This window comes from Ranitomeya imitator, chromosome 1, assembly GCF_032444005.1.
Source record: "Ranitomeya imitator isolate aRanImi1 chromosome 1, aRanImi1.pri, whole genome shotgun sequence".
Classification (NCBI taxonomy): domain Eukaryota; kingdom Metazoa; phylum Chordata; class Amphibia; order Anura; family Dendrobatidae; genus Ranitomeya; species Ranitomeya imitator.
The window spans coordinates 651,341,549-651,366,956 of NC_091282.1; the positions used below are offsets into that span (position 1 = coordinate 651,341,549).

A 25,408-nucleotide genomic window follows, 5' to 3' on the forward strand; every position below is an offset into this window, starting at 1 on the left:
AAACTCGAGATTTCTATACGATGGAGTCATTTGTGGGTCTCACAGAACATAATAGATCGTGTGGTGTCCAGAACTTAAAGTGTTTTAATGGTACAAGGGAGTATGACACAATTTGGGGCTTTCTTTCCTATCCCATTGCAGTACTCAACATTGTCACAATGTGATCATAAGAATAATACCAACCAATATTTTCTCCCTTAATAACAATTTCCATCATTATTTGCCCCAGCACCTCACATTAGCGGAAGATCCAGTGTCACGTAATTATGATTGGAGCATTGGTGGAACGACAACTAGACGGCTATTGTGAAATATGTCTTGTTTCCAAAGGTGACAAACATCTGGCCTTTATCACAACATCCTGCAACCTTCTGTCTGATGGCAGCCACAGCGTCTCTCAAGATTAGCAGACCAAGAACAAGAGCAAAACCATGTGACAGCACGACCAGAAATAGTAGTAGTAATAAGTACAAAGATAGATTAGGCCTGATCAAGTCAGAAGTTTTGGCAATTTATAACATCGAGAACTGGAGGTGACTGGACAAATGTTTGGTTAGCTTTCAGTATTTTATGAAAACTGAAGCAGCCTTACTGGATCAGAGGTTATAGGGGATGTGTCATCAGAGAATGACCTATGGTTCATATCAGGTTTTATATTACTCGTATTTTTTTTAAGTTTGGCAATTTTTTTATCTTACAATTTTTATTAAAAATAAAAAAAATAAATAAATTAAAAGGCATAGTTTTCAGCAGTTTCATTATCACCAGAGGCATCATTACAATAACATTTCAGCACTTTACACAGCTAATACAGGATCTACAAATCACAATAGGCAATGTCACAGTGTCACAATGTATTGAAGCAACTAATGAGTGTGCAAAAGTGATTGTGAAGGAAGAGGGCTTCCTTCACAATCACTTTTGCACACTCATTAGTTGCTTCAATACAAAGCAGTTGGGGTCTGTTCATTGCTGCTAATGTACATGCACAAAAAAATATATCATTGCCAAAAATGTAAGAAAAAATAATTTAAATACGAAATCCTGAATTGAACAATTGTTCATTTTCTGAGGTCATATTTCCTTTTAATCTTCTGCTGATCAGTTCCATCTTTGGCTGGTGACTACTGAGATCTCATCTTTGGCTGGTGACTACTGAGATCTCATCCCTTAAGTCAAGTAGGTAGTGCTTAGTGATCTTTAGGGCAGAGGCTCCTGCTGAAGTTAGTTGTCTTGGATCCACACAGGACCATGAGGAGTAGGTGGACCTAAAGCACATTGAGATGATTTCTCTAATTATTTTTCAATATTAAAATGGAAAAATATAGGAGGAGTTTACTAGCGGAAGGTCAGATAAAAAAAAAAAGCAAAGCGCAGTAGTGCCTTATCCAAGTAAATTGGTGAGAATAAAAAAGGGATACATTTCCATGTGAGATAGGCTGGGTTTAACATCCATTAAAACATACAGTGTGATGACTATTGCCGGGTGTTCCGGGACCAGGGGCTCCTTCCCTGTCCATAACGCTAGGGGTGCCCTAGCTTGCCCTGTTTCCCGGATTATTTCTGATGGTGAAGATGCCGGGGCCATGTATCTTGCCTTAGCTCCTAAATCCTCCCTCAGTCTGTACCCTTCCCCCATCCAGGGAAGAGGGGAGCAGTAGTGTACTGTAATACTCCAACCAGACTAACAAGGTAATACCAAAAGGGGTTACAGAAAATACCAAACATACAAATAAACTCACACAGATAACAGAGGAATGCAGTGGGGAGTGGAGGATGTGGTTAAACCAAGGTAGGCGAAGAAAGGGAATTATCATACACTCAAAACCTAGAAACAGTCACAGATAAACCCACCACCCGCCTCCTCTTATAAACAACCAACAACAACCTCCACCCATGCAGCATAAGCTTTCTGACAATGAGTGCTAGCCAGGGTCCAGATTATATAGATGGAAGTGACTAACAGTGAACAGCTGAGAGCCTTGATGCAGGAAAGCTACCAAGAGCTCTCAGCTGAGCAGATTAACCCCTGCACTGCCAAAAGAAACTTGCACCGTTTAATATGAAGGTGAAGTGCTTCTAAGGCTACTTTCACGTTTCCGTCTTTTGTGTCACATCGCAAGCCGTCGATTTTTGAAAATGCATTTTCCCATAGACTTTTATTGCCAACAGATTGCGACGTATGGCCACACGTTGTGTCCGTCGGGCACTGGATTGCGTCGGGTTTTGGCGGACCATCGTCACAGAAAAACGTTCAAGGGAACGTTTTTCTGTACGTCGTATCCAGTTTTCCCGTCTGCGCATGCCCCGCAGGAAATGTCTGTCTCTGACTCTTTCCTGCCCAGCAACACAGACGGAAATGTGAAAGCAAACACTTCCGTTGGTACGTCGCGCCGACACTTCGTGACTGTGGTCTTCTGGCTCCTCTCGGTCTAAGTAATCCCGTGAAATACAGTTTCATAAAGTTGGATAAAAATAGGTCCGTTGTCTTGTTTTATTTTAAAACCTTACTTTATTAAAAGAAAAAACAAGAATTGCAAAAATGAGTGATCATATAAGACTTTAATAAAACAGCAATGATGGTTTTGAACTCGTTTGACAGGTAGTTTACCATCTGTATTATCGAACACTCATTTTCCTCATTGAACTCATTTTTATTCTATTTCACAGCATCATTCACTGTGATGTAATAAAACCTTTTTAAACCCAAAATACAAATTACCGTAGTACACATATTATCTTTGTACACCCTCGTTTTTCTTTTCCCTACAGTTATCACATATTAATCTATATACATGGTCTTTTTATTTCAATCTTTATCCCTTCCTGCTAAGGTTATTAGATTTATCTTCAGAGACCCTGTCTGAACTGTATATATAGCTCCAGATTTAAGATGAAACCACCCAAACGGAGTAGCATCAAATGAGTTCAAACCCATCATCGCGCTTTTATTAAAGCCATACACAATCACTCCATTTGTAATTCTTGATTTCTTTTTATTTTAACGACACAAGGTTTTAAACTAAAAACAAGACACTAGACCTATTTTTATCCAACTTCAATTATTAAATTGTATGTTTTAAATCGGCGTATGTCACGCCCCTTTTTGGTGCTTTTATTTTAATTTTCTGTGTATTTAGTGGCATACCTGTCAGTTGCCATTTTCATTTGTGGTGTCCTGAGGAAGGAGTCAGATGGACTCAAACGCGTTGACATCAAGCCACTTTCTCCTGAGATCTTTTGAGTTGTGCTTAGATCAACAACGCTTGTCATAAATCCACTCTACCCCGATATCTCATTGGAAGAAAATCTGGATTTTTTCATATGTTTTTAGGTTATAAAGCTCATTAAAATGGCTTTTATTCAGTCGCCATGACAGCACAACGAGAGAGGGGATCCGCCCTTCAGGGACAGGAAACCTACAGACATAAAAAGGGCGGTACCTCTCTCCCACGTCAGTTGGTTTCCTGTCCCTGACAGCGGAACCTCTTCAGACAGGCATGTGAAGAAGGTCGAAGGTATGAAGACGTCCCCACTCCTGGCAGGCCGATGCAGGTAGCGGGGGTCCCCTACCTCGGCCTGATCAGGAGGCAGGAAGCACCACACAGCAGGGGGACTGTTTGTGTAGGTGGCAGCAGGAGGAAGCAGCCTCAGACATATAGGCTGACTTCTGTGGTGTCCGCAGCAAGGGGGTAACTGGGGAGTCTATGCTTGGTGCGGTCTGCTGGGTCCTCGGGAGCTCGTCTGTGCCCTGCGGGGGAGCGGCGTCGGTCCGGTGAGGTGTCCGCTGCCATCCTGGTCCACGTGTCTGCTTAGCGCCGCTGCCGCGTCCGGAAGGGGCGTGTCCGGATGACGCAGTGAGCGGCGCGGCCGAATGACGTGGCCGGGCATGCGCAGTAGCGCCGTTTTCGGCTAATGGCGGCGCCCGGCTGCAGGGACGGTCGGGGCTTCTGGGGATGGTCTGATGGTTTTTCCGTCGGGCGGGGGCAGCGCAGCACGGAGCGGTGGCGGTCCCCCATCGATTAAAGGAATCGGCACCTGGGATTCCCTGCTGACCCCCATCCGGGGGCGGTACCCTGGGGGCCTTATTTAATGCTGCACGCATGGGTTGCTGGTGTTCCTTGTTCATTCCATAATGGAATCGCCAGAAGGAACTAACGGCAGCCAGCCAGCCAGTTCTCTGGGTCCAGTTCCACACAAGGACACTACAATGGGACGTTTTACACAATTCCCGTCGTCTAGGGGCTCACCTCGATAGTAAATTTACACTTTCTGCGGAGACTACACATTCCCTTGTTTGGTGGACTCACACTTCAAATCTACATAGGGGGGTCCCTTGGATAAATCATGTATCTAGAGTATTGACTACGGATGCTAGCCCTAAGGGATGGGGGGCTCACTTAGGGGAGGATTGGGTTCAGGGGCTATGGCCTCAGTCTGAACAGGACTCATCCTCCAATCTGAAAGAGCTGTTGGCTGTAAAACATGCCTTAAATAAATTCCTTGTACCCCTACAGGGTCGACACGTCAGGCTATTATCGGACAATCGGGTAACCGTGGCCTACATTAATCGTCAAGGTGGTACACGATCCAGTTCATTGATGAAGGTCGCAAATCATATTTTTCAGGTGGCCGAAGAACATCTTCTCTCTCTGACGGCTCTTCATATAAGAGGAAGTATCAATACCAAAGCAGACTATCTAAGCCGCAACAAACTCAGACAGGGAGAGTGGTCGCTAAATCCAGCCGTCTTCAATCAGATCATTCAGTTATGGGGTTGTCCAGAGATAGACCTTTTTGCCAGCAGGGGGAACAAAAAATTACACCAATTCTGCTCCCTAAATCCAAAAGACAACCCATATGTTGTGGACGCCCTGCTGATATCTTGGCGCTTCAGTCTCGCGTATGCCTTTCCCCCTCTAAACCTAATTCCATTAGTTCTGAGGAAGATTCGGGAGGACAGGGCCCAGGTAATCTTGATAGCCCCATTCTGGCCCAAGAGGTCATGGTTTCCTTGGCTGAGGAAGATGTCTATGTTAGACTGTGGAGAAAATTTCTATCATGTTCAGGGGCTCAAATTGACCAGAAACCATGTATAAACCAGATTCTTGAATTTTTACAGAAAGGTCTAGAGATGGGCTTGGCCACAAGTACTCTCAGAGTTCAAGTGTCGGCTCTGGCGGCACTATACAATCTTAACTTAGCCAGTAATCACTGGATATCTAGATTTTTCAAAGCAGTCACTAGGTCCAGACCAATCATTAAACAAAGGTTAGTCCCATGGGATCTAAATCTTGTTCTCTCAGCCCTAACGCAAGCCCCATTCGAGCCTATTGATACCATCCCTGTAAAAATCCTTTCAATCAAAACAGCCCTCTTGGTTGCACTCACATCTGCTAGAAGGGTTAGTGATCTGCAGGCACTTTCCAGACATCCACCATACATACAGTTCAGGGAGGATAGAGTAATCTTGAAACCCGATCCCCTCGATCTTCCAAGAGTTGCGTCAAAATTCCACAGGGTACAGGAGGTAGTCCTACCCACATTTTGCTCCAACCCTGCTAATGATAAAGAACGAAAATGTCATTCCTTAGATGTAAGAAGATGCCTCCTTAGATATATTTCAGTTTCAGATGCCTGGAAAAAAGATAACTCTCTGTTTGTAGCCTATCAAGGGGTGAGGAAGGGTCTTAGAGTATCTAAAAACACTCTAGCCAGATGGATCAGGGAGGCGATCTCTCTCGCTTATACAGCAGGTGGCAACGAAGTTCCAGATGGTATAAAGGCACACTCCATGCGGGCCGTAGCATCTTCCTGGGCGGAGAGGTCAGAAGTATCGATCGAAGACATATGTAAGGCGGCCACATGGTCTTCTCCTTCTACCTTTCTTAGACACTACAGATTAGATCTGGGTAGTTCCTCGGACCTTACGTTTGGGAGAAGGGTGCTGGAGGCTATTATCCCCCCCTAATCTTCCTTGCTTCTCTGAAAGTCTCTCGTTGTGCTGTCATGGCGACTGAATAAATACGTACGCTACTCACCTGGTAGCAGTGTTTTTTCAGGAGCCATGACAGCACCCTTAGATTCCCTACCCTATTTTTTGGACGATTCAACACCCTTTCGGTTTTCCTTAAAATTCCATGTTCACTTACATAATAAAATGTATTTGTTTATATGCTGCATCTGTGTTACTAACCAAGGTGGTCCTCTCATGCTCTGGAACCAACTGACGTGGGAGAGAGGTACCGCCCTTTTTATGTCTGTAGGTTTCCTGTCCCTGAAGGGCGGATCCCCTCTCTCGTTGTGCTGTCATGGCTCCTGAAAAAACACTGCTACCAGGTGAGTAGCGTACGTATATTTGGTAAATTCTTCCAATTGGTGGCACTATTGACCACTTTCCACCTCCTTAAGAAAAGTCAATCTGCATCCTTTTTCCTCAGGCGGCACTGCCTCCCTTAGAGGTCTTCCTAAGCCAGATGGCTGTCTCAACAACAGGCATACATTAAATTTGGTACATGCCCAGGGTTCAGAACCTTTTTCCCACCTCGTTCCCCTCTGGAAGAGGAACCAGTTGAGATTGACCCCTCCGCTTTCACTTGGGTGGCCACGGGTGGAGGACGGGTTTGGGCTTTCCCTGAGCTTTGGCAAAGAGGAGCCATTTGTCCCAGTCCCGTGCTGTGGCCTTCTGGCTCGGAGGTATAGGGAATGGTTTATGGGGGCCGTTCTCCTTTCGGAGTGGGATGCGATAGACCACATCTTTGTTCACTGGTTTTTATTTTATGTGGCACCGTCACATTTTTCAGAGCATTTTTATGAAGAGAGCACGATCTGAGGCTCTCTAAAAGGAAACCGTTTCTTCAGTCAGGCCCAAATCCATAATGCTCTGCATGAAATCTTCACACAGCAGAGTGGTGGGGACACCAGGGTAATACATTTATCTATAACTGGACATTTATTTAGTACATGAAGAACACACAATACAGTATCTGCAGGAGACACTGGACGATTTGTGCATGGGTTCATATCTTGGAGAACAGACCCAAAATCTAGAAGATGGCAACATCATTACATAGAAGCTGCCTACTACTCCTGAAGAGTGGAAGACCCTTTACATTATCACATATATAGCACATGCACAGCCACTCACCCCCCTTAAAACACAGCTAGCCTCTGCCATATCTTAAATGGCTGATAACAGGGAACAATTCCACTCCAAGGGAAAAAGAACATAAACTTTTAACTTTACTGAAAGGTTTAAGTTTCAACCCAAAATGTGCCTACTGAAATGAAATGAGTTGTGTGAAGTTTTGTCAAGGTCGTCCACGTATTCGCACACCGGATACCACAGCAAATATATAGATGTAACATTCTCCTAGGGGTTTGGGCACACAGGAAAGGTTTGGAGCAGAAATTTCTGCAAATATCCAATTTATTGAAAAGGGCTTGGAGAAATATGAGCCCATGCTGCAACAGCCAGTATAATCTACAGACATAGATAACAAATAATTGCGGCAGGTCTTTTGCCCCTCTACAAGGAGGTGGAGCCTTTACCTCCTCTACAGAGAGGGGGAGTCTTTGTCTCATGTCTGGCAAACTGTATCCAGGCATAACCGAGAGACATGCTTTCAATTTAGGACAGACATGTCATGGGATAATTGCAGGTATGAAGCATTGGAAGTGAAAAGGGAGAAAGCTCCAGCACCTATAGTGCTGGCAGAATACTGAAAGAGTGGATGGCGTATTAGAAAATTAGACCATGAGCCAGTTCCTGGACATACAACTTTTGGTGCCTTTGTAGTTTTTGTGATCGTGAGACGAAGGTTGCAAGACCGTGCTTTTCCGCAGGTTTTGTGAGATAGAAGAAGTCCGCTTTAAAGGGGGTATGTTTTGTGACAACCCCATTTCCCACGTAAGTAATATCAGGGAGTGGATACCCTTCCCCTCCACCACTGGGGCCTGGCTTTCCCATGCATTACAACATTGTTATTTGCCCCAGTGACATCAGCTGATGTGAGGTGGTCCCGACAGTGCCCCCACTGTCAAAAAATAAATACATTTTTGCCTATCTACCAGATGCCTTGCAAAAAACAAGCCATACTGCCCCGTTATGTCATAGCAGCTGGCAGGAAGCTTTAGAGCAGATTGACCACATCTGTGACACCCGTCCTATGCAAGAGCCCCTTTAACACTACACCTAAGTCCTACAAACACCATATTTTAGATGAAACCAAAGATAAAACTTGCTGCTTCCATGCCAGGATGTCAGCTGGATGAAAGGGCAGTGCCCATTTTTGTGCCATTGAATATCAATGTAGCAGGATTCTGTATAAAGATAATCCCCATATTAAATAAGTCGCCCCTTCACTGCATTATCCCTCCCAATCTGGGTACAACGTATATTCTTTTATCTCCGCAAGGGCAAATAATCAAGTCCATCTACTGCCAGAAAACACCAAACCTGGCAGAGCTCTGTACACCAAGACGGACGGACTATTCAGCAGCTGATTATGGACATGGATCTTGGTATAAACTATTGAAATATTCCCCACAAGCCATCGTCCATAGATTCTGAAGAAGGGCCGAAGTCTTATAGTTGTGGTCGACCATGAGAACGGATATAAGACGCCCTAATCCCAGCGGAGATGACACAGACGTTGTACAATAGGAGAGAGAACTAGTGCACACCATGACAATGGACGCCCAGGGCAGGCAGGAATGCCACGTTTCTGTCCTTATCGCCTCACTGACGACCGCGCTGCCCCCTGGTATGTTTCTGAAGGGCGGACATGGAAGCCAGCTGCTTGGACTTCTTCCAGGAAACTGAAAAAAGAGACATATGATCAGCAAATACATATAATAGAGGCAGACTACCGTAACCTGAGCATTATGTAATAGGGTTAACATGGAATTTGCATTATGTTATGCAATAACTAGATTCCATTATAATCCAAAATTATATAAAGAACAAAAAAAAAGTGCGCAAAAATAGATCATGTATAAAAAAAGGGGGAGAGAAAACAAAACAAAACATTAGAAGAGCGATGCTCCTGAGGGAGTGACCAATCCATACGTATATTAGATCAGAAGTTTGGTATTGCCCTAACAGTATTGCCTTGGGGAATCATATCGCAGACCTGTAAACATCGGCCATTTGGTTATTCTTGTCCAGCCTACTGTCAGGACTGCCAATGGGCTGGAAACAGCCACAAACCGTCTGTGACTTGGAGGAGCATGTTGCTGTGCAACACGGTGCAGTGTCATCATACTGAGTGTAGGATCATCATACTGTGTGTGAGAGGGATATGAGGGCATCATACTGTGCAGTGTCATCATACTGAGTGTGGGAACATCATACTGTGTGTGAGAGGGATATGAGGGCATCATACTGTGCAGTGTCATCATACTGAGTGTGGGAACATCATACTGTGTGTGAGGGATATGAGGGCATCATACTGTGCAGTGTCATCATACTGAGTGTGGAAACATCATACTGTGTGTGAGAGGGATATGAGGGCATCATACTGTGCAGTGTCATCATACCGAGTGTGGGAACATCATACTGTGTGTGAGAGGGATAGGAGGGCATCATACTGTGCAGTGTCATCATACCGAGTGTAGGATCATCATACTGTGTGTGAGAGGGATATGAGGGCATCATACTGTGCAGTGTCATCATACTGAGTGTGGGAACATCATACTGTGTGTGAGGGATATGAGGGCATCATACTGTGCAGTGTCATCATACTGAGTGTAGGATCATCATACTGTGTGTGAGAGGGATATGAGGGCATCATACTGTGCAGTGTCATCATACTGAGTGTAGGATCATCATACTGTGTGTGAGAGGGATATGAGGGCATCATACTGTGCAGTGTCATCATACTGAGTGTAGGATCATCATACTGTGTGTGAGAGGGATATGAGGGCATCATACTGTGCAGTGTCATCATACTGAGTGTGGGAACATCATACTGTGTGTGAGAGGGATATGAGGGCATCATACTGTGCAGTGTCATCATACCGAGTGTGGGAACATCATACTGTGTGTGAGAGGGATAGGAGGGCATCATACTGTGCAGTGTCATCATACTGAGTGTAGGATCATCATACTGTGTGTGAGAGGGATATGAGGGCATCATACTGTGCAGTGTCATCATACTGAGTGTGGGAACATCATACTGTGTGTGAGGGATATGAGGGCATCATACTGTGCAGTGTCATCATACTGAGTGTAGGATCATCATACTGTGTGTGAGAGGGATATGAGGGCATCATACTGTGCAGTGTCATCATACTGAGTGTAGGATCATCATACTGTGTGTGAGAGGGATATGAGGGCATCATACTGTGCAGTGTCATCATACTGAGTGTAGGATCATCATACTGTGTGTGAGAGGGATATGAGGGCATCATACTGTGCAGTGTCATCATACTGAGTATAGGATCATCATACTGTGTGTGAGAGGGATATGAGGGCATCATACTGTGCAGTGTCATCATACTGAGTGTGGGAACATCATACTGTGTGTGAGAGGGATATGAGGGCATCATACTGTGCAGTGTCATCATACCGAGTGTAGGATCATCATACTGTGTGTGAGAGGGATATGAGGGCATCATACTGTGCAGTGTCATCATACTGAGTGTGGGAACATCATACTGTGTGTGAGGGATATGAGGGCATCATACTGTGCAGTGTCATCATACTGAGTGTGGGAACATCATACTGTGTGTGAGGGATATGAGGGCATCATACTGTGCAGTGTCATCATACTGAGTGTGGGAACATCATACTGTGTTTGAGAGGGATATGAGGGCATCATACTGTGCAGTGTCATCATACTGAGTGTGGGAACATCATACTGTGAGAGGGATATGAGGGCATCATACTGTGCAGTGTCATCATACTGAGTGTGGGAACATCATACTGTGTGTGAGAGGGATATGAGGGCATCATACTGTGCAGTGTCATCATACTGAGTGTGGGAACATCATACTGTGTGTGAGGGATATGAGGGCATCATACTGTGCAGTGTCATCATACTGAGTGTGGGAACATCATACTGTGTTTGAGAGGGATATGAGGGCATCATACTGTGCAGTGTCATCATACTGAGTGTGGGAACATCTTACTGTGAGAGGGATATGAGGGCATCATACTGTGCAGTGTCATCATACTGAGTGTGGGAACATCATACTGTGAGAGGGATATGAGGGCATCATACTGTGCAGTGTCATCATACTGAGTGTGGGAACATCATACTGTGTTTGAGAGGGATATGAGGGCATCATACTGTGCAGTGTCATCATACTGAGTGTGGGAACATCATACTGTGTTTGAGAGGGATATGAGGGCATCATACTGTGCAGTGTCATCATACTGAGTGTGGGAACATCATGCTGTGTGTGAGAGGGATATGAGGGCATCATACTGTGTAGTGTCATCATACTGAGTGTGGGAACATCATACTGTGTGTGAGAGGGATGTGAGGGCATCATACTGTGCAGTGTCATCATACTGAGTGTGGGATCATCATACTGTGTGTGAGAGGGATATGAGGGCATCATACTGTGCAGTGTCATCATACTGAGTGTGGGAACATCATACTGTTTGTGAGAGGGATATGAGGGCATCATACTGTGCAGTGTCATCATACTGAGTGTGGGAACATCATACTGTGTGTGAGAGGGATATGAGGGCATCATACTGTGCAGTGTCATCATACTGAGTGTGGAAACATCATACTGTGTGTGAGAGGGATATGAGGGCATCATACTGTGCAGTGTCATCATACCGAGTGTGGGAACATCATACTGTGTGTGAGAGGGATAGGAGGGCATCATACTGTGCAGTGTCATCATACTGAGTGTGGGAACATCATACTGTGTGTGAGAGGGATAGGAGGGCATCATACTGTGCAGTGTCATCATACCGAGTGTAGGATCATCATACTGTGTGTGAGAGGGATATGAGGGCATCATACTGTGCAGTGTCATCATACTGAGTGTGGGAACATCATACTGTGTGTGAGAGGGATATGAGGGCATCATACTGTGCAGTGTCATCATACTGAGTGTGGGAACATCATACTGTTTGTGAGAGGGATATGAGGGCATCATACTGTGCAGTGTCATCATACTGAGTGTGGGAACATCATACTGTGTGTGAGAGGGATATGAGGGCATCATACTGTGCAGTGTCATCATACTGAGTGTAGGATCATCATACTGTGTGTGAGAGGGATATGAGGGCATCATACTGTGCAGTGTCATCATACTGAGTGTAGGATCATCATACTGTGTGTGAGAGGGATATGAGGGCATCATACTGTGCAGTGTCATCATACTGAGTGTGGGAACATCATACTGTGTGTGAGGGATATGAGGGCATCATACTGTGCAGTGTCATTATACTGAGTGTGGGAACATCATACTGTGTGTGAGGGATATGAGGGCATCATACTGTGCAGTGTCATCATACTGAGTGTGGGAACATCATACTGTGTTTGAGAGGGATATGAGGGCATCATACTGTGCAGTGTCATCATACTGAGTGTGGGAACATCATACTGTGAGAGGGATATGAGGGCATCATACTGTGCAGTGTCATCATACTGAGTGTGGGAACATCATACTGTGTGTGAGAGGGATATGAGGGCATCATACTGTGCAGTGTCATCATACTGAGTGTGGGAACATCATACTGTGTGTGAGAGGGATAGGAGGGCATCATACTGTGCAGTGTCATCATACTGAGTGTGGGAACATCATACTGTGTGTGAGAGGGATATGAGGGCATCATACTGTGCAGTGTCATCATACTGAGTGTAGTATCATCATACTGTGTGAGAGGGATATGAGGGCATCATACTGTGCAGTGTCATCATACTGAGTGTGGGAACATCAAACGGTGTGTGAGAGGGATATGAGGGCATCATACTGTGCAGTGTCATCATACTGAGTGTGGGAACATCATACTGTGTGTGAGAGGGATATGAGGGCATCATACTGTGCAGTGTCATCATACTGAGTGTGGGAACATCATACTGTGTGAGAGGGATATGAGGGCATCATACTGTGCAGTGTCATCATACTGAGTGTGGGAACATCATACTGTGTGTGAGGGATATGAGGGCATCATACTGTGCAGTGTCATCATACTGAGTGTAGGATCATCATACTGTGTGTGAGAGGGATATGAGGGCATCATACTATGCAGTGTCATCATACTGAGTGTGGGAACATCATACTGTGTGTGAGAGGGATATGAGGGCATCATACTGTGCAGTGTCATCATACTGAGTGTGGGAACATCATACTGTGTGTGAGAGGGATATGAGGGCATCATACTGTGCAGGGTCATCATACTGAGTGTGGGAACATCATACTGTGTGTGAGAGGGATATGAGGGCATTATACTGTGCAGTGTCATCATACTGAGTGTGGGAACATCATACTGTGTGTGAGAGGGATATGAGGGCATCATACTGTGCAGTGTCATCATACTGAGTGTGGGAACATCATACTGTGTGAGAGGGATATGAGGGCATCATACTGTGCAGTGTCATCATACTGAGTGTGGGAACATCATACTGTGTGTGAGAGGGATAGGAGGGCATCATACTGTGCAGTGTCATCATACTGAGTGTGGGAACATCATACTGTGTGTGAGAGGGATATGAGGGCATCATACTGTGCAGTGTCATCATACTGAGTGTAGTATCATCATACTGTGTGAGAGGGATATGAGGGCATCATACTGTGCAGTGTCATCATACTGAGTGTGGGAACATCAAACGGTGTGTGAGAGGGATATGAGGGCATCATACTGTGCAGTGTCATCATACTGAGTGTGGGAACATCATACTGTGTGTGAGAGGGATATGAGGGCATCATACTGTGCAGTGTCATCATACTGAGTGTGGGAACATCATACTGTGTGAGAGGGATATGAGGGCATCATACTGTGCAGTGTCATCATACTGAGTGTGGGAACATCATACTGTGTGTGAGGGATATGAGGGCATCATACTGTGCAGTGTCATCATACTGAGTGTAGGATCATCATACTGTGTGTGAGAGGGATATGAGGGCATCATACTATGCAGTGTCATCATACTGAGTGTGGGAACATCATACTGTGTGTGAGAGGGATATGAGGGCATCATACTGTGCAGTGTCATCATACTGAGTGTGGGAACATCATACTGTGTGTGAGAGGGATATGAGGGCATCATACTGTGCAGGGTCATCATACTGAGTGTGGGAACATCATACTGTGTGTGAGAGGGATATGAGGGCATTATACTGTGCAGTGTCATCATACTGAGTGTGGGAACATCATACTGTGTGTGAGAGGGATATGAGGGCATCATACTGTGCAGTGTCATCATACTGAGTGTGGGAACATCATACTGTGTGAGAGGGATATGAGGGCATCATACTGTGCAGTGTCATCATACTGAGTGTGGGAACATCATACTGTGTGTGAGGGATATGAGGGCATCATACTGTGCAGTGTCATCATACTGAGTGTAGGATCATCATACTGTGTGTGAGAGGGATATGAGGGCATCATACTATGCAGTGTCATCATACTGAGTGTGGGAACATCATACTGTGTGTGAGAGGGATATGAGGGCATCATACTGTGCAGTGTCATCATACTGAGTGTGGGAACATCATACTGTGTGTGAGAGGGATATGAGGGCATCATACTGTGCAGGGTCATCATACTGAGTGTGGGAACATCATACTGTGTGTGAGAGGGATAGGAGGGCATCATGCTGTGCAGTGTCATCATACTGTGTGTGGGAACATCATACTGTGTGTGAGAGGGATATGAGGGCATCATACTGTGCAGTGTCATCATACTGAGTGTGGGAACATCATACTGTGTGTGAGAGGGATATGAGGGCATCATACTGTGCAGTGTCATCATACTGAGTGTGGGAACATCATACTGTGTGTGAGAGGGATAGGAGGGCATCATACTGTGCAGTGTCATCATACTGAGTGTGGGAACATCATACTGTGTGTGAGAGGGATATGAGGGCATCATACTGTGCAGTGTCATCATACTGAGTGTAGGATCATCATACTGTGTGAGAGGGATATGAGGGCATCATACTGTGCAGTGTCATCATACTGAGTGTAGGATCATCATACTGTGTGTGAGAGGGATATGAGGGCATCATACTGTGCAGTGTCATCATACCGAGTGTGGAAACATCATACTGTGTGTGAGAGGGATATGAGGGCATCATACTGTGCAGTGTCATCATACTGAGTGTGGGAACATCAAACGGTGTGTGAGAGGGATATGAGGGCATCATACTGTGTAGTGTCATCATACTGTGTGTGAGAGGGATATGAGGGCATTATACTGTGCAGTGTCATCATACTGAGTGTGGGAACATCATACTGTGTGTGAGAGGGATATGAGGGCATCATACTGTGCAGTGTCATCATACTGAGTGTGGGAACATCATACTGTGTGAGAGGGATATGAGGGCATCATACTGTGCAGTGTCATCATACTGAGTGTAGGATCATCATACTGTGTGTGAGAGGGATATGAGGGCATCATACTGTGCAGTGTCATCATACTGAGTGTAGGATCATCATACTGTGTGTGAGAGGGATATGAGGGCATCATACTGTGCAGTGTCATCATACTGAGTGTAGGATCATCAAACTGTTTGTGAGAGGGATATGAGGGCATCATACTGTGCAGTGTCATCATACTGTGTGTGGGAACATCATACTGTGTGTGAGGGATATGAGGGCATCATACTGTGCAGTGTCATCATACTGAGTGTGGGAACAGCATACTGTGTGTGAGAGGGATATGAGGGCATCATACTGTGCAGTGTCATCATACTGAGTGTAGGATCATCATACTGTTTGTGAGAGGGATATGAGGGCATCATACTGTGCAGTGTCATCATACTGTGTGTGGGAACATCATACTGTGTGTGAGGGATATGAGGGCATCATACTGTGCAGTGTCATCATACTGAGTGTGGGAACATCATACTGTGTTTGAGAGGGATATGAGGGCATCATACTGTGCAGTGTCATCATACTGTGTGTGGGAACATCATACTGTGTGTGAGAGGGATATGAGGTCATCATACTGTGCAGTGTCATCATACTGAGTGTGGGAACATCATACTGTGTTTGAGAGGGATATGAGGTCATCATACTGTGCAGTGTCATCATACTGAGTGTGGGAACATCATACTGTGTTTGAGAGGGATATGAGGTCATCATACTGTGCAGTGTCATCATACTGTGTGTGGGAACATCATACTGTGTGTGAGGGATATGAGGGCATCATACTGTGCAGTGTCATCATACTGAGTGTGGGAACATCATACTGTGTTTGAGAGGGATATGAGGGCATCATACTGTGCAGTGTCATCATACTGTGTGTGGGAACATCATACTGTGTGTGAGAGGGATATGAGGGCATCATACTGTGCAGTGTCATCATACTGAGTGTGGGAACATCATACTGTTTGTGAGAGGGATATGAGGGCATCATACTGTGCAGTGTCATCATACTGAGTGTGGGAACATCATACTGTGTGTGAGAGGGATATGAGGGCATCATACTGTGCAGTGTCATCATACTGAGTGTAGGATCATCATACTGTGTGTGAGGGATATGAGGGCATCATACTGTGCAGTGTCATCATACTGAGTGTAGGATCATCATACTGTGTGAGAGGGATATGAGGGCATCATACTGTGCAGTGTCATCATACTGAGTGTGGGAACATCATACTGTGCGAGAGGGATATGAGGGCATCATACTGTGCAGTGTCATCATACTGAGTGTGGGAACATCATACTGTGTGTGAGAGGGATATGAGGGCATCATACTGTGCAGTGTCATCATACTGAGTGTAGGATCATCATACTGTGTGTGAGAGGGATATGAGGGCATCATACTGTGCAGTGTCATCATACTGAGTGTAGGATCATCATACTGTGTGTGAGAGGGATAGGAGGGCATCATACTGTGCAGTGTCATCATACCGAGTGTAGGATCATCATACTGTGTGTGAGAGGGATATGAGGGCATCATACTGTGCAGTGTCATCATACTGAGTGTGGGAACATCATACTGTGTGTGAGAGGGATAGGAGGGCATCATACTGTGCAGTGTCATCATACTGAGTGTGGAAACATCATACTGTGTGTGAGAGGGATATGAGGGCATCATACTGTGCAGTGTCATCATACTGAGTGTGGGAACATCATACTGTGTGTGAGAGGGATATGAGGGCATCATACTGTGCAGTGTCATCATACTGTGTGTGGGAACATCATACTGTGTGTGAGGGATATGAGGGCATCATACTGTGCAGTGTCATCATACTGAGTGTGGGAACATCATACTGTGTGTGAGGGATATGAGGGCATCATACTGTGCAGTGTCATCATACTGAGTGTAGGATCATCATACTGTGTGTGAGAGGGATATGAGGGCATCATACTGTGCAGTGTCATCATACTGAGTGTGGGAACATCATACTGTGTGTGAGAGGGATATGAGGGCATCATACTGTGCAGTGTCATCATACTGAGTGTGGGAACATCATACTGTGTGTGAGAGGGATATGAGGGCATCATACTGTGCAGTGTCATCATACTGTGTGTGGGAACATCATACTGTGTGTGAGGGATATGAGGGCATCATACTGTGCAGTGTCATCATACTGAGTGTGGGAACATCATACTGTGTGTGAGGGATATGAGGGCATCATACTGTGCAGTGTCATCATACTGAGTGTAGGATCATCATACTGTGTGTGAGAGGGATATGAGGGCATCATACTGTGCAGTGTCATCATACTGAGTGTGGGAACATCATACTGTGTGTGAGAGGGATATGAGGGCATCATACTGTGCAGTGTCATCATACTGTGTGTGGGAACATCATACTGTGTGTGAGGGATATGAGGGCATCATACTGTGCAGTGTCATCATACTGAGTGTGGGAACATCATACTGTGTGTGAGAGGGATATGAGGGCATCATACTGTGCAGTGTCATCATACCGAGTGTGGGAACATCATACTGTGTGTGAGAGGGATATGAGGGCATCATACTGTGCAGTGTCATCATACCGAGTGTGGGAACATCATACTGTGTGTGAGATGGATATGAGGGCATCATACTGTGCAGTGTCATCCTACTGAGTGTGGGAACATCATACTGTGTGTAGGTGGGCTTTAAGGACATCATACTATTTGTGGGAGCGCAGTGGTGTAATCATACTGTGTGTGTGGGAGGGCTGTGGTGTCATGCTCTTGGGTTCGAACTCTTGAGTCTGTCTTTGTGGTTGCCTCCTCTGTCCGCTGAGCCACAGCAGATACACCTTTTCATCAGGTGTTTAGTTATTCTTGCTTCAGTCTTTTTAGGTTAACAGGTCTTTTATTTACTCATTTGTCTGCCCGATCAACTTTCGAGTGCAGCTCTATATACTTTCCCCCTGCTGGCATTTCCTGCTGGTGATAGTCTCTTTAGGCTATGTTCACACTTTGCGGATTTTGCTGCGGATCCGCAGCGGATTTGACCGCTGCGGATCCGCAGCAGTTTCCCATGAGTTTACAGTACAATGTAAACCTATGGGAAACAAAAAACGCTGTGCACATGCTGCGGAAAAAAACGCGCAGAAACGCAGCGGATTACATTCCGCAGCATGTCACTTCTTTTCTGCGGATTTTCACCTGCTCCAATAGGAAACTGCAGATGAAAATCCGCAGAAGAAACCGCAGTAAAAACCGCGATAAATCCGCAGTAAAAACCGCGACGGGTTTTCACTGCGGATTTTGGAATTCTGCTGCGGAAAAATCCGCAGTGGAATCCGCAAAGTGTGAACATAGCCTTAGGATGTCCATACATACTGCTGTACTTTAAGCCAGTTGATGAAAGACCAGCTATGGTTTATCTCTCTGCTGTTTATGTTCTTAACCCTACACTTATCTTCTGTTTCTTGTTAGGAAGAAGGCGACATATCCTCCAGCAGTACGTTTTAATCCTTTATTTTGTGGTTTGCATTAATCATTCTGGGATCTTTAGCTATTTCAGCACCTTTTTCCTTCTGTAAGCAATTTGCACTCTGCCCTCCGGTTCTTTAAGAGCAACGTGAAGGCAGCATTGGTCTGATTTGTCATCATATAGTCTGTGGTTAGGGTTAGGATCTCTCGTCTGTACAGTCATCGGCAGGGTCAGTGGTAGTTTTTAGTGTGTTACCTATTTTTCCCAGCAAGTTCCTACATTATCATAACACATGCTGTGTGTGAAAGGGCTGTAGGGTCATCATACAGTGCGTGGGAGGGCTGTAGAGTCATCATACTGTATGTGGGAGGGCTGTGGGGACATCATACTGTGTGTGGGAGGGCTGTGGGGACATCATACAGTGCGCGGGAGGGCTGTGGGGACATCATACAGTGCGTGGGAGGGCTGTGGGGTCATCATACTGTATGTGGGAGGGCTGTGGGGACATCATACAGTGCGCGGGAGGGCTGTGGGGTCATCATACTGTGTGTGGGAGGGCTGTGGGGTCATCATACAGTGCGTGGGAGGGCTGTAGAGTCATCATACTGTATGTGGGAGGGCTGTGGGGTCATCATACTGTGTGTGGGAGGGCTGTGGGGACATCATACAGTGCGTGGGAGGGCTGTGGGGTCATCATACTGTGTGTGGGAGGGCTGTGGGGACATCATACAGTGCGTGGGAGGGCTGTGGGGTCATCATACTGTGTGTGGGAGGGCTGTGGGGACATCATACAGTGCGCGGGAGGGCTGTGGGGTCATCATACAGTGCGTGGAAGGGCTGTGGGGGACATCATACAGTACGCGGGAGGGCTGTGGGGACATCATACAGTGCGCGGGAGGGCTGTGTGGTCACCATACTGTGTGTGGGAGGGCTGTGGGGACATCATACAGTGCGTGGGAGGGCTGTAGAGTCATCATACTGTGCGTGGGAGGGTTGTGAGGTTATCATACTGTGTGCGGGAGCATCATATCATGTTGGGAGCCCTTGATTAAGATTCAAGGACTGAAATAACAGGAGCAGTACAATTTATAAACTATATAAAATAAAATAAGATAAAATATAACAATATTGAGAATTAGTTTCAGCCTGTTGGTTTGACCCATCACAACAGTTACTGTCTCTCGGGAAAAGTAATTGCCCACTTCTGTGTTACCGAGCCAATTTCACTGCACGGTGAATGCCGTAAAAATTAAACGCAAAAAAATGTCAGCATTTCATGGATTCTTATTCACCAAACTTGGGATTTTTTTTTTCAAAATTTTTTTAGTACACTATATATGATAAAATGAATGGTGTCATTCAATACTACAACTCATCCTGCTGAACACAAATCACATACGAGAAAGAACGTAAAAAAAAAAAAAAGTTATGGGCTCTGAAGAAAAGGAAGGGAAAAAAAAAAAGCCAAAACTAAAAGTTTCCTGGTAATGTAGAGGTCAAATGTAATATTAGACTGCAGATAAGTGAGAGATCACTCATGAAAGTGAAAGCATAAGGGGGAGCTCAGCAGCAGTGTGTTTTATCAGATTAACGGCTCTCATGTTGTGCTCTGATATGGGGTGGAGCATCACCTTGGGAAAACCCAGATCTAAATACTGGTACACTGGTGCCCATCAAAGTACGCCCACAGGTCAGTGCCGTCCTCTATGTGATGCCATCCCAAGTACCCAGGGCGGACAGCTAACGTCCTCTGATGAACGGTCAGCGACAGGGAGTCTCGTGTGCGTCAGAGACGAATGCTGTAAGCAGGTCTGGAAATAACAATTAGGTCAGCGGATTAGATGACTCTTACAAGTGAAGCTTTAGGAATTAAGAGCTGAAATCCCCTTGTTTTTTTATGGGATCCGTCATTAATCCTAAAGCAGGAGAAACCCACTAAAGATATATGACAGTTGGCAGGGACATAAAGGGGTTAACAGAGCAATGCATTCCTTATCTGACACACAACATTGGGTATGGCCAGTACCTGCAGATCAGATCATTCCCTTTCATTTATTACATATTACAATTAGAGCTGAGAAATCTACAAAGGGCTTCTGTGCTTGTTTTGTGAGGACAGAGTGTTCTCACTTCACTCTCCCACTGTCTGCAGCAGCAGCCTCCCCCTCCAGTGCCCTGTCTGCACCAGCAGCCTCCCCCTCCAGTGCCCTGTCTGCAGCAGCAGCCTCCCCCTCCAGTGCCCTGTCTGCACCAGCAGCCTCCCCCTCCAGTGCCCTGTCTGCACCAGCAGCCTCCCCCTCCAGTGCCCTGTCTGCACCAGCAGCCTCCCCCTCCAGTGCCCTGTCTGCACCAGCAGCCTCCCCCTCCAGTGCCCTGTCTGCACCAGCAGCCTCCCCCTCCAGTGCCCTGTCTGCACCAGCAGCCTCCCCCTCCAGTGCCCTGTCTGCACCAGCAGCCTCCCCCTCCAGTGCCCTGTCTGCACCAGCAGCCTCCCCCTCCAGTGCCCTGTCTGCACCAGCAGCCTCCCCCTCCAGTGCCCTGTCTGCACCAGCAGCCTCCCCCTCCAGTGCCCTGTCTGCACCAGCAGCCTCCCCCTCCAGTGCCCTGTCTGCACCAGCAGCCTCCCCCTCCAGTGCCCTGTCTGCACCAGCAGCCTCCCCCTCCAGTGCCCTGTCTGCACCAGCAGCCTCCCCCTCCAGTGCCCTGTCTGCACCAGCAGCCTCCCCCTCCAGTGCCCTGTCTGCACCAGCAGCCTCCCCCTCCAGTGCCCTGTCTGCACCAGCAGCCTCCCCCTCCAGTGCCCTGTCTGCACCAGCAGCCTCCCCCTCCAGTGCCCTGTCTGCACCAGCAGCCTCCCCCTCCAGTGCCCTGTCTGCACCAGCAGCCTCCCCCTCCAGTGCCCTGTCTGCACCAGCAGCCTCCCCCTCCAGTGCCCTGTCTGCACCAGCAGCCTCCCCCTCCAGTGCCCTGTCTGCACCAGCAGCCTCCCCCTCCAGTGCCCTGTCTGCAGCAGCAGCCTCCCCCTCCAGTGCCCTGTCTGCAGCAGCAACCTCCCCCTCCAGTGCCCTGTCTGCACCAGCAGCCTCCCCCTCCAGTGCCCTGTCTGCACCAGCAGCCTCCCCCTCCAGTGCCCTGTCTGCACCAGCAGCCTCCCCCTCCAGTGCCCTGTCTGCACCAGCAGCCTCCCCCTCCAGTGCCCTGTCTGCACCAGCAGCCTCCCCCTCCAGTGCCCTGTCTGCAGCAGCAGCCTCCCCCTCCAGTGCCCTGTCTGCAGCAGCAGCCTCCCCCTCCAGTGCCCTGTCTGCAGCAGCAGCCTCCCCCTCCAGTGCCCTGTCTGCAGCAGCAGCCTCCCCCTCCAGTGCCCTGTCTGCAGCAGCAGCCTCCCCCTCCAGTGCCCTGTCTGCAGCAGCAGCCTCCCCCTCCAGTGCCCTGTCTGCAGCAGCAGCCTCCCCCTCCAGTGCCCTGTCTGCAGCAGCAGCCTCCCCCTCCAGTGCCCTGTCTGCAGCAGCAGCCTCCCCCTCCAGTGCCCTGTCTGCAGCAGCAGCCTCCCCCTCCAGTGCCCTGTCTGCAGCAGCAGCAGCCTCCCCCTCCAGTGCCCTGTCTGCAGCAGCAGCCTCCCCCTCCAGTGCCCTGTCTGCAGCAGCAGCCTCCCCCTCCAGTGCCCTGTCTGCAGCAGCAGCCTCCCCCTCCAGTGCCCTGTCTGCAGCAGCAGCAGCCTCCCCCTCCAGTGCCCTGTCTGCAGCAGCAGCAGCCTCCCCCTCCAGTGCCCTGTCTGCAGCAGCAGCCTCCCCCTCCAGTGCCCTGTCTGCAGCAGCAGCAGCCTCCCCCTCCAGTGCCCTGTCTGCAGCAGCAGCCGTCTGCAGCAGCAGCCTCCCCCTCCAGTGCCCTGTCTGCACCAGCAGCCTCCCCCTCCAGTGCCCTGTCTGCAGCAGCAGCAGCCTCCCCCTCCAGTGCCCTGTCTGCAGCAGCAGCCTCCCCCTCCAGTGCCCTGTCTGCAGCAGCAGCCTCCCCCTCCAGTGCCCTGTCTGCAGCAGCAGCAGCCTCCCCCTCCAGTGCCCTGTCTGCAGCAGCAGCAGCCTCCCCCTCCAGTGCCCTGTCTGCAGCAGCAGCAGCCTCCCCCTCCAGTGCCCTGTCTGCAGCAGCAGCAGCCTCCCCCTCCAGTGCCCTGTCTGCAGCAGCAGCCTCCCCCTCCAGTGCCCTGTCTGCAGCAGCAGCCTCCCCCTCCAGTGCCCTGTCTGCAGCAGCAGCCTCCCCCTCCAGTGCCCTGTCTGCAGCAGCAGCCTCCCCCTCCAGTGCGCTGTCTGCAGCAGCAGCCTCCCCCTCCAGTGCCCTGTCTGCAGCAGCAGCCTCCCCCTCCAGTGCCCTGTCTGCACCATCAGCCTCCCCCTCCAGTGCCCTGTTTGCAGCAGCAGCCTCCCCCTCCAGTGCCCTGTTTGCACCAGCAGCCTCCCCCTCCAGTGCCCTGTCTGCACCAGCAGCCTCCCCCTCCAGTGCCCTGTCTGCAGCAGCAACCTCCCCCTCCAGTGCCCTGTCTGCACCAGAAGCCTCCCCCTCCAGTGCCCTGTCTGCAGCAGCAGCCTCCCCCTCCAGTGCCCTGTCTGCAGCAGCAGCCTCCCCCTCCAGTGCCCTGTCTGCAGCAGCAGCCTCCCCCTCCAGTGCCCTGTCTGCAGCAGCAGCCTCCCCCTCCAGTACCCTGTCTGCAGCAGCAGGAGCCTCTCCCCTTCAGTGCCCTGTCTGCAGCAGCAGCCTCCCCCTCCAGTGCCGTGTCTGCAGCAGCAGCCTCCCCCTCCAGTGCCCTGTCTGCAGCAGAAGCCTCCCCCTCCAGTGCCCTGTCTGCAGCAGCAGCCTCCCCCTCCAGTACCCTGTCTGCAGCAGCAGGAGCCTCTCCCCTTCAGTGCCCTGTCTGCAGCAGCAGCCTCCCCCTCCAGTGCCCTGTCTGCAGCAGAAGCCTCCCCCTCCAGTGCCCTGTCTGCAGCAGCAGAAGCCTCCCCCTCCAGTGCCCTGTCTGCAGCAGCAGCAGCCTCCCCCTCCAGTGCCCTGTCTGCAGCAGCAGAAGCCTCCCCCTCCAGTGCCCTGTCTGCAGCAGCAGCAGCCTCCCCCTCCAGTGCCCTGTCTGCAGCAGCAGCAGCCTCCCCCTCCAGTGCCCTGTCTGCAGCAGCAGCCGTCTGCAGCAGTAGCCTCCCCCTCCAGTGCCCTGTCTGCACCAGCAGCCTCCCCCTCCAGTGCCCTGTCTGCAGCAGCAGCAGCCTCCCCCTCCAGTGCCCTGTCTGCAGCAGCAGAAGCCTCCCCCTCCAGTGCCCTGTCTGCAGCAGCAGAAGCCTCCCCCTCCAGTGCCCTGTCTGCAGCAGCAGCAGCCTCCCCCTCCAGTGCCCTGTCTGCAGCAGCAGCCTCCCCCTCCAGTGCCCTGTCTGCAGCAGCAGCAGCCTCCCCCTCCAGTGCCCTGTCTGCAGCAGCAGCAGCCGTCTGCAGCAGCAGCCTCCCCCTCCAGTGCCCTGTCTGCACCAGCAGCCTCCCCCTCCAGTGCCCTGTCTGCAGCAGCAGCCTCCCCCTCCAGTGCCCTGTCTGCAGCAGCAGCCTCCCCCTCCAGTGCCCTGTCTGCAGCAGCAGCCTCCCCCTCCAGTGCCCTGTCAGCAGCAGCAGCAGCCTCCCCCTCCAGTGCCCTGTCTGCAGCAGCAGCAGCCTCCCCCTCCAGTGCCCTGTCTGCAGCAGCAGCAGCCTCCCCCTCCAGTGCCCTGTCTGCAGCAGCAGCCTCCCCCTCCAGTGCCCTGTCTGCAGCAGCAGCCTCCCCCTCCAGTGCCCTGTCTGCAGCAGCAGCCTCCCCCTCCAGTGCCCTGTCTGCAGCAGCAGCAGCCTCCCCCTCCAGTGCCCTGTCTGCAGCAGCAGCCTCTCCCTCCAGTGCCCTGTCTGCAGCAGCAGCCTCCCCCTCCAGTGCCCTGTCTGCAGCAGCAGCCTCCCCCTCCAGTGCCCTGTCTGCAGCAGCAGCCTCCCCCTCCAGTGCCCTGTCTGCAGCAGCAGCCTCCCCCTCCAGTGCCCTGTCTGCAGCAGCAGCCTCTCCCTCCAGTGCCCTGTCTGCAGCAGCAGCCTCCCCCTCCAGTGCCCTGTCAGCAGCAGCAGCAGCCTCCCCCTCCAGTGCCCTGTCAGCAGCAGCAGCAGCCTCCCCCTCCAGTGCCCTGTCTGCAGCAGCAGCAGCCTCCCCCTCCAGTGCCCTGTCTGCAGCAGCAGCCTCCCCCTCCAGTGCCCTGTCTGCAGCAGCAGCCTCCCCCTCCAGTGCCCTGTCTGCAGCAGCAGCCTCCCCCTCCAGTGCCCTGTCTGCAGCAGCAGCCTCCCCCTCCAGTGCCCTGTCTGCAGCAGCAGCCTCCCCCTCCAGTGCCCTGTCTGCAGCAGGAACCTCCCT

The 25,408-nt window shown here is 49.3% G+C and overlaps 1 protein-coding gene across 2 annotated transcripts in view; it reads right to left on the reverse strand.

The window, feature by feature from the left end:
* Positions 1-647: 647 nt before the first annotated feature.
* The window catches only part of VPS45 (vacuolar protein sorting 45 homolog), a 43,750-nt gene continuing 18,989 nt past the window's right edge, over positions 648-25,408 (reverse strand). The window contains exons 15-16 of one of the 2 annotated variants that reach the window (XM_069728629.1): positions 8,686-8,820; positions 648-1,268 (exon numbers count right to left, since the gene is read on the reverse strand). In XM_069728629.1, the coding sequence (XP_069584730.1) occupies positions 8,733-8,820 (88 nt within the window). In that variant the 3' untranslated portion in view covers positions 648-1,268; positions 8,686-8,732. Of the gene's footprint in view, positions 1,269-6,929; positions 8,821-25,408 lie in introns of those variants that run through there. The other variant, XM_069728620.1, reaches the window with a different exon arrangement.